Here is a 12,542-nt window from a genome sequence, read left to right as displayed (position 1 = left end):
GAGACACTGCTCAATAGATTGGGTGTCTCTTAGGTGGTAGTTGATGAAGACAATCTGCGTTCTCCAGAAGCCTGCCCTAAGGATGTGTTTGAGGGGGGCACCTGACGCCAGCGCTAGTGAGTTAGCAATCGCACGAACCTCATGCGTTCGCACTTGGTGTCTCTGCAAGGACTGTGTAGAGGAGGATCGTGTGTTATAGACCTCCAGGACAGTTGCAGTAATCCACCTGGAGATGGAAGTCGGGGAAGCCGGCTTATCCTGTTTGCCAGGGCCATAACACAAAAACATGTGTTTGGTTCCCCGTCTGGAAAACCTGGTACGGTTCTCGTAGCAACTCAGCGCTCGGACCGGGCAGAGAAGCAATTCCTCCTGATCCTCTGGACCGACAATATTTGACAGCCGGGGGATGACGATCAGATGGGGATCGTGTCCTGGGATTTGGTTCTTGGCGAGAAACCTGATTCGTGTCTTCAGTGCAACTTGATCGTCCATTAAGGCGGCACAACCGTCCACGAAGGACAGTGCGCCTAGTTCTGACCGGCGCCTACCTGAGGCGAGGGCCAGTAGGAAGACTGTTTCCACGTCAAAAACTTGAGTTGTGCTGAAACAAGGGGCTCAAAGGGAGGTCTGCTTAGGGCTGATAAAACAACCGACAGGTCCCAATTGGGCGGTTCCCATGAACGAGCCCTGGGCCTCTGATTATGGAAAGCAGTAAACAGTCTCCTAATAATGGGACAATCGGCTAGGCTTGACCCCAAAGAATTTTCTATGGCTGGGGACAAGGCTGACCTGTAGCCAACGATCGCTGCGTAGGACAAACCCACTTCGTCAAACAAGTGGACAAAGAAGTCTGCTACCTGGCCGATAGAGGGATGGCATGGATTAATCTCCCTTCCACTACACCAACTAGTGTATGCTCGCTATTTCGGGTCGTAGGCAGCGTTGGTTGAATCCCTGTTCGCCCTGGCCAGGACGTTGGCAGCCCGCTTAGATAGACCTTTCGTCTGCGCGAGTCTACTGTGAGCCTCCATGCGTGTGAGTGGTACACTGCTGGGCTCGTTGGTAGTGTGCCGTCCGGTTGGGACGTCCACGGCCCAGGCTCCTGGTGTCGACAGGAGTGTTACGTATGGTAGGAGCTTGGCGTTCGGTTACCCGCTGCCTCCAAGCCGGAATGCACCGGCGCAATCTGTGTGCGACGGGGTCTGTAGCCATGGGTTTGGCGGTTGCAAGAGGGGGGGGGGGGGTTCTCCTCTACCGTGAGGTGAGCCTCCCCGGAGATTACTGTGGTTACTAACTTGTAGCCTAATCTCTTGCCGAACGCAGGCCCATCCCCCCGTCGCAGAGGTAAGCGTCAAACATGCTTACCCCGCTGCCGGGGTTGATGACTACCCGAGGAGGAGAAGGAGCCACCACCTGGTCCTCTCGCGGATGGGTTGAGCGCTTCCCTCCTGGCTGACTCTGTTTTGCGGAGCTAGTCCTAGGGCGTTGTGCTTTCTGTGCTTGGGGCGCCCTCAGCTTCCCCTTGGCAGCGGCCAACTGGCTAGCGGATTCGACTTGAACCATTTGGTTTGTTACACCCCGAAGCTCTGCCACTGCTCCCGCTATTTCCCCATCAAAGGGTGGAGGATCTCCAGTCTGCGTAACTGAGGCGGTGGCATACCCCCTGACTCAGTTCGCCTGTGAAAACACACGCGTCTAGAACCGCGTCCCGCTGCACAGTAGTAGCCCCGGCCAAGAGAGCCATATGACACTGGAGGATCTCGCACATAGCCGTGCGGTGGCCTACCATTAGCTGTGTCGCCTGGTCTAGGAGGCGGGTGCGTTCTGCATCTGAGGTCTCAGAGTCCTGGGTGCGCACAAGAATGCGCTCCAGTGTGGCGCCCACGAATTCAAGGAAATTGATGGGTCGTAACTCCGCTTTCAGGGCATGTTGGATAGTCTCAGAATGGGTCGATAAGAATGACCATGGACGCGGCCGTCCCCCTTCACCCGGTTAGCAAAACAGAAGTTTGTAGTACTGGGGTCCGGGGAAGGAGCCTCGGGGTCCGGTCGGGGTCTTCTGGTTTCGTCCCACAAATTGGGGTCCGAATCCGAGATTGCGTCCACGGCCGGAAACGGGGGGTTCCCCGGAAGAGACGGGTTTAGAATGCGAACGGTGCTTTCTGTGTTTCTTTCTACTTGCCTGCTGAGAGGCTGCAGTGGAGACAGCTCGCTCCGCCTGCAGGTGATCTACTCTGCTTGCCAAAGACGCCCTGACAGTCCTTCGACCAATGCCCTCATTTCAGCGGCAAAACTGGCGCCATGCAAGGATGGGTCCACAACGGGCCCCAGCGCGGGCCCCAGCGCGGGCCCCATAGAAGGAAAGACCTCCAGGGGCACAGCCTCGCTGTTGTCAGTAAAGTTGGGTAACCCACTGCCTGAAAAAACAGACTGTGTAGATGCCCTCCGATCAGCGGGGAGAGACCGAAATATATCGGTACACCCACTATCGGGCCTTTTGCTTGGTATTCCATTAGTACAAATCCGCCTCGTAAACTGAAGAGACAAAACCGGCGATGAGCCTCTGGCGTTGCCAGTGCATCTGTCCATTTCTAAATATATTAAAAATAAAAGACGACATGCATGAGGGAAAAAACAAATTACAGTTGTAAAAGGCGCCGCCATGAAATCAACATGTGATTACGTAGTGGCGCCGGGTTTTAATTTCTTTGTTGTAGAAAGCATAACACACAAAGGGGAAAACGACACAAGGGTAAACTACCAGCTAGAATGTCGGATGCCGCTAGAAACCCGGAGAGGAAAAAGCAACAAGGCCGGGCAGAGCCGCTCGGAATCATTCCCCGTCGAGGCGGAGAAAAATGAAGAGTGATAGATGGCTACCTGTGGTGCTGCCAGGTGGCCTCGGTCACGTGGGTTCGTGACGTAAGGGGTAAAAGAATCTTGAGGTCATGGGGCTTCCCCTGACCTAGATTCTATCTCTCTGTCACTGGCAGAATCGCTGATTAATGCCTACAGTTCAAAATAGTCATTTTGACTGACCGGAGTCTATGGTGGGTAATTGAACATAGTTAATATACCTGTTTTCCTATATTTTACATTCAACTTGTCAAAAATCAGTGAAAATAAATTCCATACAAAACACCCACAAAGTCTTAATTCCAGCAAAAATATGGTATTTTACAGTATTTGAACCACATGTCCAATGGCAATGTTGGATAATTGAAATATAACCTATATTAACCAATGGACAAAAACTTCTGTCATTTACACCAGCACATGCACCATGCACTAATAATACAAAACATATTGACTCATATTATGCTATAATTTTTTACTTTTTGAAATGTTTATTTTTATATCTTCAGCAAAAACAGAGATGTCCTGTACTTGAGGATCAACTGGTGGATTTGGTTGTTGTTGCCATGGAGAGAACAGAAACAGACATCACAGTAGAAGAAGGGTCATCCAGCCATGTACTATGGCAACATTTGTCTAGTCAGCTCATCTATTTTGTTTTATTCCAATTTGCTAGTTTCCCTCACATGGTTCTATCTTTACATCAAAAAGTAAGTTTGTTGTCTCTGATTTACATACTGTACCATAAGAGTGTCATAGTCAACTTTTCAGCACTTTTTACAAAATAAAAATAACAATTTTCAACAAGACATGTAGCCAAGATGAAATATTTACAATTTGGTATAAAATTAACAAACAAAATTAGAAAAATGTATAAAAATTTGCAAAATGCATCCAAATTTTGGTGAAATGAAAAATTGTCATTTATAGGGTTGGTACATTAGAAACTTTTTCTTCCGAGAAAATTTAAAAAAAAATATTACCGTGAAACATTACTTTCAAACAATAAAGCTACGTTGATTTTTTTTAAAATTATGTCTATTTTTGACAAAATTAACAAAGAAATTTATTAAGTGCTTTTTTAATAGGAATGTAAATAAACCAAAAAAATTGCATGCAGTGTATGTGAATCATTTCATACCCCTCTTATTTGTGTACATGTATATGCTTCTAATTAGAAAACTAGATTCAAATGTGAAAATTGTTGCATTAAAATTTTGGTGTGGCAAGACATGGCAGGTTGCTGTCATGCGCACATTATACCATGAATACATTCTCATATTTTACTCTTTTTATTTCTGTATTCATTGCTTTATTCAGTTACGCTCCAGAGACTTGACAAAAGGACGTGATCATCTGATGTGGGTATTATTACAGTTCATATCTGGCAGTATACAGAAGAATCCACTCAGTGATTTCCTGCCGGTTATGAAATTATTTGATTTATTGTATCCAGAACGCGATGTAAGTCGTAAAACTTGATATATCCCAGTGATTAAGCCATGCATGTTTGAATTTGTTGTCAACAAAAAAGTGTATTTCATATTTATGTGTTGTATGGGTGTAATGAAACATCTCGTGAGTATTTAGACTCAATTCCAGGCCTAGCAGTTGAGCAATAAACACCTTCAAGTTGGCTCCTCTCCAATGCGTTATTCTCCTCCTGGATTTGGTGACCAATACTCACTTAGTTCACTCTACCTTGAGAAGTCAGTTTACATATGGTGGCAGCAATGGGACTCCATAACAAATGTCAATTTAATTTGATGTTGAATGGTAGTATCTAAAATTATACCCTTACTGGTTTTTACTACTGTAGAATGGATTTTACGTATTTTACTGTATTATTATTATTAATGTATACCATGTAGAGTATTCAGATAGCCAGTCTGTTATTGTAAAACAACAGAATAAAATAATTTCTAGTTTTCACTGTATGTTTATTTTTTTGGCAGAGTTTACCAGTAGCTGACATTTCTAAACCACAGTCCACACATTCATTTGCTATGACATGTATTTGGATTCATCTCAATAAGAAAGCACAGAACGAATTCGCCAAGCTACAAAGACCTGTTCCTACAGCTCTCAAGGCACAGCTAGAGTAAGTGTCTGTCTTTGTGTTTGTCTGTTAGTTCTGTCAGTCTTTTTCATCCCTTCAACCAATCATTACAGAGCGGAGCTGTTTATATAGGACTTAACATTCGTCGAAAACTACCAGCCCAATTGCTTTCATACTTGGTATAGAGGTATTGTTGGTGACCCTTTGTGAGATTTGTTCATTTCGAGACATTATCTTAAAGTGCCTGTGAAATGGCTGCTATTTTCACGCCTAAAATTATCCATTGATACATAAATATTATTAATTTATATGTTTCTAAGCATGAATTATTTCTTTAAGTGAAAAAATGTGTTTTAAACTCAATCTACGGCAACTTTATTTTTGTGTATTTTAAAACGAGGCTCCTCATTAGCTTCTTATTTGCATACAGAAATTCCCCGTGTGACGTCAGAAGGGGAAGTCGCATGGCAGCTTGCATTGCCGATACGTGTAAATAAGACAAATTTCTTGTGCAGTTTTCTCCTCTTTGACTAAATTTTCACTTATGTACTTGTTCGTCGAGGAGGAATGGACCATAATGAGCACATAGCATCAATTTTTGTTGCATAGGGTTGAGTTAGATGCGAAATATGTCCGTTCTGGTGTAGCTGGTCACCGTGATCGTCACCGGCGCACGTTTGTACACTGTCCACTGTCGCTGGACAAAATAGGTTACTAGGCACGTCACTACACTGTTTTATTTCATCGATCGTCTGAGTAAAACTTTCAAAATTAAAATAAAAGAGAACATATTTTGACATTCTAAACATTAGAATATAGTGATCACTATAAAATAATTAAAAAAATGACAAATCACAGTTACTAAATAAATGACAGCCGCGTGGAAATAAATTGAAATTTTGTTGAAATAGGTGAACGCGTCGGGTCACGACGAGGGCAAGTGCGTTAAAAGCGGTGTTTAATTGGATAACAAAAATAATTGAGATCGACACACATACAGATAAATTCAGAGTGGATTTGAGTTAGCGTGATCCATGACGTGATTGTCATAATTATAACATCATATTAAAACTTTATTTGGTGGAAACACATAGACCAAGCCCGGATTCTTATTTCATAAAGTATTATGCAAATCAAGCTGCAAGCATGGAGGTAAAAAAAGAACAGAGGTGTGAATTTGACATTCAACACCAATCACCAAACAATTCAGAAACTTTTAGCCTTCGAAAATGAAAACAATTAGCAGTGTGTAAGGGCTGTGTAATTTCCTGTTCGTCCAACGCTTCGTTTTCATGTCACTGTCAAAATTATTGCTACTCTTTACTTAACAGGGACTAAATGGTCTCTATAAAACGATAATCAGGATCGCAAAAAAAGTCAACTCATTTGAAACACTTGCCGTCTCTCTATCTCTTCTGAAATCTGCCTCGGTGATCATGGTCCGGATTCTATTTCTTTCAAAAGTGTTGTGCCAGCTTTATGTTGTCGGCGTTTCTCTTTAAACCTAGTTTTTTTTTTTCATGGACGAGGACAGTTTTTTCAAAAAAAAGAAGCTGAGGTTAAGTGGCTTTCGTCCACTGATGTCGCACTTTCGGATCGATTAGAAACGTGTGAATACTTACACTATTACTATACGTTTCACTGCAACTGCCCATAACACAACATCTAAAAACTCTCTCTCGAAAAAAATAAAATAAAATAGAAAAAAAAAAACGAAAAAAAAAAAGGCCGACCGAAAAATGTATATCGTTCAAAAGTATACTGAATGACCAGTGTTATTACGACTCAGGGGTATGACTTTTTGGCATTTGGTGGCGCACTTTCGGCGAGAGTCGGAAATCCGGAAACAGTCGACCGTTTCAGGATAGGTGGGCGTGGCTACAACACGAGAAATATCCCAAATTAACTTGGATACGAGCAATCATTTTCAGCAAAAAAATCAATAACTGCCCATTTCAGTGCGACACAGATCTAAAATGGGAAACGTGAAGGTGGGCATTGCACAGGCACTTTAAATTCCCAATTTTTAGTGAAATTTGTTGTCATTTTTGGTAAAAAATGCTATTTCTTCTTCTTGAAAACTACCTGCTCAATTGCTTATGCACTTGGTATATGGGGTCCATGGGTTGATCTCCATAAGATTTGTGGCCAAGGAAACTACCATGGTTGTTATAAGACAAGAACACTGTTGGAACACAAATTACCATGACCAGATACATGTATATTAATATCTCGTCATGCAGAACATTATCAACTTTGTTTTGAGGAAGACACTTGCTTGTTGATTTCACTATTTTCTAAATGACAAATGAATACACAACCAAACTCAAGCCGATTTGATCAACATTGCTCAATTTTATATAAACATAATCTGATTATATTTTGCAGATTTCTTGATCAGAGTATTACAACAAAGAGTTTACCAATGTCAGATTATCGCATTGCACTTCTATGTAATGCTTGTAAGTTTAGTTTTGTCAATTTTCTTTTTTTGAAGACTGACCTTCCCAGCTGTTAACAAGCTGTCTCAACTTAATTTTTGAGATTCCATTTTGACTCAGGCGTCCTACAAAATTAGTATTGTTAGAGGGCACACTGGTCTCATCTACCATTTTCTTAAACTCGCAGATAGCACCAATACGGAATATTTCACGTTGCCGATGGGGATATTAGTTGAGACGATTTATGGCTCCAATAAAACAACTACACCAATAGCTGGTGTCAATTGTGTTGCTTCGGGACCAATCACGCCATTATCTATGAGTTTACTGGATTCCCTTACCATCCATGCAAAGATGAGGTATGTATCTTTGATAAAAACCTGACCTGTGGCATTATTGTGAATTCAGTAAAACAACTACACCAATAGCTAGTGTCAATTGTGTCGCTTCAGGACCAATCACGCCATTATCTATGAGTTTACTGGATTCCCTTACCATCCATGCAAAGATGAGGTATGTATCTTTGATAAAAACCTGACCTGTGGCATTATTGTGAATTCAGTAAAACAACTACACCAATAGCTAGTGTCAATTGTGTCGCTTCAGGACCAATCACGCCATTATCTATGAGTTTACTGGATTCCCTTACCATCCATGCAAAGATGAGGTATGTATCTTTGATAAAAACCTGACCTGTGGCATTATTGTGAATTCAGTAAAACAACTACACCAATAGCTAGTGTCAATTGTGTTGCTTCAGGACCAATCACGCCATTATCTATGAGTTTACTGGATTCCCTTACCATCCATGCAAAGATGAGGTATGTATCTTTGATAAAAACCTGACCTGTGGCATTATTGTGAATTCAGTAAAACAACTACACCAATAGCTAGTGTCAATTGTGTTGCTTCAGGACCAATCACGCCATTATCTATGAGTTTACTGGATTCCCTTACCATCCATGCAAAGATGAGGTATGTATCTTTGATAAAAACCTGACCTGTGGCATTATTGTGAATTCAGTAAAACAACTACACCAATAGCTAGTGTCAATTGTGTTGCTTCAGGACCAATCACGCCATTATCTATGAGTTTACTGGATTCCCTTACCATCCATGCAAAGATTAGGTATGTATCTTTGATAAAAACCTGACCTGTGGCATTATTGTGAAGTCAGTAAAACAACTACACCAATAGCTGGTGTCAATTGTGTCGCTTCAGGACCGATCACACCATTATCTATGAGTTTACTGGATTCCCTTACCATCCATGCAAAGATGAGGTATGTATCTTTGATAAAAACCTGACCTGTGGCATTATTGTGAATTCAGTATAACAACTACACCAATAGCTGGTGTCAATTGTGTCGCTTCAGGACCGATCACACCATTATCTATGAGTTTACTGGATTCACTTACCTATGTACTACTGTAAACGTAATGATAATGAACTCCCAACACTGCCATGTATTGTTTTTTAGATATTCATACCCAGGATTTTGTCGCATATTTTTTAGTTTTGATTGAAAGAAATCTTATGTGAATGTCTTACCACACATGCTGTAGATCATTATATTTTCTATGCGAGATTTTTTTTGTCTGAGACAAGTGAAACCAATCATAGCTTACTTGCTCCTTGGGCTTGCTCACAACTCTGTCTCTCATTGAATCAACTCCTCATCCAATATGGCACTGAATTGAATTCACTTCATTGATTTTTTTTTTTTAGTTTGATTCATAGTATTGTTACCAAGGTGATGAAGATGGTCCAGAATCCTATGACGGCCAATATAGCACTAGCGCCGGCATTGGTGGAGACGTACAGTCGGTTGTTAGTCTACATCGAGATTGAATCTCTTGGAATTAAAGGTTTTATTGGTGAGTAATTGTAAACACATGGTTGGTAAAGAGACTGGATTGGTGTCAGATAAAAATTGTTTTGCCAAACATGAAATGGAATGGAATGGGAACACATTCTGTATGCTATTTCTTTAACATTTTGAATGTCGTAATTTCTACGGCTGAATTTTGGTCGAACATTTTACACATTTATTTCTCCGTTATTTACCATTAGTTACAGATTTTGATCAACATTTTTGAAAAAAATGGCAAACATTATCTAGGCGTATATTGTAAAAGTGTCAAAAGGGCTCAACTCAGATGGGTTTTGAACTCTGGCAATACTGTGATACCAATGACCTAATATGGTATGTGTTTGTTACTTAGGTCAGCTGTTGCCAATTGTATTCAAGAGTCATGCATGGGGGACACTTCACACCTTATTAGAGATGTTCAGCTATCGATTACACCACATACAACCGCATTATAGAGTACAATTACTGAGTCATCTGCACTCTCTAGCAATCGTTCCACAGACAAATCAGCATCAGTTACATCTATGGTGAGTACATTTTGTAAATTGTGCCATTAAAGGGGGAACACGTCAAGCTCTCATGTCTTTGCCAATTTTTCCATATTGTAATCTGTATATTATTATTTGTTCAAAATAAAATTAATTGACCGTTTTCCGTTCACTGCGAGAATCACACGTTATGCGTGAAATCAAATGTAAAAACAGGACAAACAAAGGTCATAGCGTCGTAGTGGCGTCAAACATCGCATATTTTGGGGAATATTTCCATGCTTAATAATGTGCTGTACACATTTGATGATAGGCAATTTTGATGAAGTAATGGTATTCAAAAGCAATATTTCTCTGTTGAAGATTGGACGGTCGATGTGAGCTACGAAATAAAAAAATTCGTGTTCAAAATCAAATCATTTGTTTTTTCGGCAGACGTTCGACGCGCGTCTTTCATGCAACTCGCGAGATCTCGCAGTTTAACAGAAAATCACCTATTATGCAGCTGTTTACATCAACATTTTACCCCATGTCGTGCCTCAAAGAGAATTTTGACATATATTTAGTGAGTTGAAATACCTGAAGAAAAAAACATTTGGCCATTTTAAGTCATCGTAACTGAGGGAGCCATTGTTGAGTGTTGTAATTTTAATAAGATGATTTTTTTTCACTTTCTTTTATTTATAACATCTGACTTTATTGAACTTATTGTTTATATCTATACTGTAATAGGACAGTATGGAATACTTTTAGTATGCCATTGTTGTTTTTTTAATACATGTATTTGTCATAAAGTTTTTGTTTGTTTTTGCTTTTAAGTGTTGAGACCACAGCATTACGTCTAATCACCAGTTTAGGCAGTATAGAGGTACAGCCCCAATTATCTAGGTTCTTGAATGATCCAAAACAGCTCTTGTCAACTGAATCTGAAGAACTGAATAGAGCATTGGTTTTGACAATTGCCAGAGCCATGCATGTAACAGGTAAAATATCAGTTATTTCACCAACCTGAAATCATTGGGTCAGTGTATCACAGAGTGGAATTTGTCACAGCTGAGTTATAAACACAGCTGTGGAGCTTTGGTCAAACTACCTTACAGTATTCAAGCATATGATACAGTACAGTTCTCGCGGAAGCTTTGGCTTCACTTCAGCTTCACCTTCGCTTCAGCATCGCATCATTATGGCATTGTTATGGCTTCAGCATCACTTCAATGTCGCGACATTAAAAAGTTAGGCGGTTATGGCTTTGCTTCATTGTGGCCTCATTATGGCGACAATGTGGCATCAGCATCGCTTCATCAAACAAAGAAGTACAGAACTCATTTCGCCCAACTCTCGCCCGCTTCCGCTTTTCAATCGCTCGCTTTTGCGACCGCTTGTTGAAATTCCGCTTTATTTTCGACTGTGCAAAAATTCGGACTACTAACAATTTTCTGGTTTTCATAGATCACGGTTACTAGTTTAGTAACCGTGCATAGATGTTAAACAACTGTCAAAAGTCTGAATACTTTTTGTTTTAACTATCTATAATTATATGCACGCAATCTGACCCTTTGACCTAGATTTGGCTGGGATTGACTATTTTATTTTAAACAATATTCTGACGTGACGCACTGCTACAAAATGTATTTCAACAGAAGTACGACATGGTTGCCCGGGTTTCTTTTCCTGACTGTGTTGAGTTTACGATTTGTATAATTATTGTTATTTCCCCCAAAGGAGAACACAAGTCGAAGGACCATGAAGCTAAATAGAAGTACCACGCATGGACTGAGTGAAAGAAAATATTTCTAAGGCTAAAATAAAACCTAATATCTCTTTGTGTATTTGTCAATTTTGCATATATTTGTTGTGACAGTATGTTCGTAAATATCTGGAAAAATCTCGTCTTTCGTTAATAATTTCATTTGTTTGAAATGTCTACCGACCGTGACCCAATAATTTGTTTGGAATATCGATCCCCCTTGGTTTCTTCACACAGTCCCGACGTCCATTATTCAACACAATCAGCATTTATTTATCGTAATTCATGGGTATCATGTCCCGTAATTTGCGGGCTGTAAAACCAAATAATTAAACATGTTCTATTTATTATATATATTTTTTACCTCGTGAAACTACAACACAGCGTAGAGTTGTCGCGGTGAAACAGTCGCCTTGAAATCGATGGAACTTCAATTATCCATTTCTCGCCTTGAAATAAAATTAAAAAAATTCGAAGAGCATCGGGGGATATATTATTAACCAGTCTTACCAATCGCTAGCTTTATTTTATTCAAGTCCATAAAATTCACGAGTTTTTCAACATTTGTTGGTAACTTCCGCGCTAAAAATGGTTGAAAATGTGGGTGTGGTTCTCTCGCAAAGTCCCGTTGATAATACGGACAAATATGGTTCTGTGACCCAGGTCGTGCTCCGATCAGGTGACTTTCAGCAAATCAATGATGTTGTAACAAAGCATATTTGACGCTAATTGAAGGATTGTCATACTGTCCAATCTCCGGCGTCAATTCACTGTGCTGTGACAGGCTTCACAATCATTCACTGAAAAACATCGGTATATTTTGACAAACGGCTGGGATTTGACCTCAGTTCAAAAAAAGAAAAAAGAAAAACTGGGCTGAGATACAAATCAGTTTTGCAAGTTGGGAAATAAGGTAAACCAGACTGGGGTCGATGATATTCAGTATCGAAGGACTTCAAGTTCCGTGTGTATAATGAGTTTCAAATTGTTCATCGACTGGTCACCAAATATTATGGCTACAACTAAATGAACACTTTTTTTCTGAAGCCCAATAAATTATTTCTGCACGTCAAGTGC

General features: G+C 40.6%; 1 protein-coding gene across 1 annotated transcript in view; it reads left to right on the top strand.

Annotated features, from left to right (window-relative positions):
• Nucleotides 1-12,542, top strand: part of LOC102801734 (mediator of RNA polymerase II transcription subunit 23-like) — a 56,921-nt gene that overhangs the window by 11,251 nt on the left and 33,128 nt on the right. The window contains exons 11-18 of the mRNA XM_085493174.1: nucleotides 3,366-3,566; nucleotides 4,177-4,320; nucleotides 4,812-4,957; nucleotides 7,304-7,377; nucleotides 7,544-7,715; nucleotides 9,086-9,234; nucleotides 9,583-9,757; nucleotides 10,538-10,701. Coding sequence (XP_085349300.1) covers nucleotides 3,366-3,566; nucleotides 4,177-4,320; nucleotides 4,812-4,957; nucleotides 7,304-7,377; nucleotides 7,544-7,715; nucleotides 9,086-9,234; nucleotides 9,583-9,757; nucleotides 10,538-10,701 — 1,225 coding nt within the window. The remainder of the gene's footprint in view (nucleotides 1-3,365; nucleotides 3,567-4,176; nucleotides 4,321-4,811; nucleotides 4,958-7,303; nucleotides 7,378-7,543; nucleotides 7,716-9,085; nucleotides 9,235-9,582; nucleotides 9,758-10,537; nucleotides 10,702-12,542) is intronic.

The sequence above is a fragment of the Saccoglossus kowalevskii genome, chromosome 18, assembly GCF_978046115.1.
Source record: "Saccoglossus kowalevskii chromosome 18, keSacKowa6.1, whole genome shotgun sequence".
NCBI classification, from domain to species: Eukaryota; Metazoa; Hemichordata; class Enteropneusta; family Harrimaniidae; genus Saccoglossus; species Saccoglossus kowalevskii.
The sequence above is the reverse complement of the archived record's forward strand: the minus strand, read 5'-3'. Positions and strand labels throughout refer to the sequence as shown.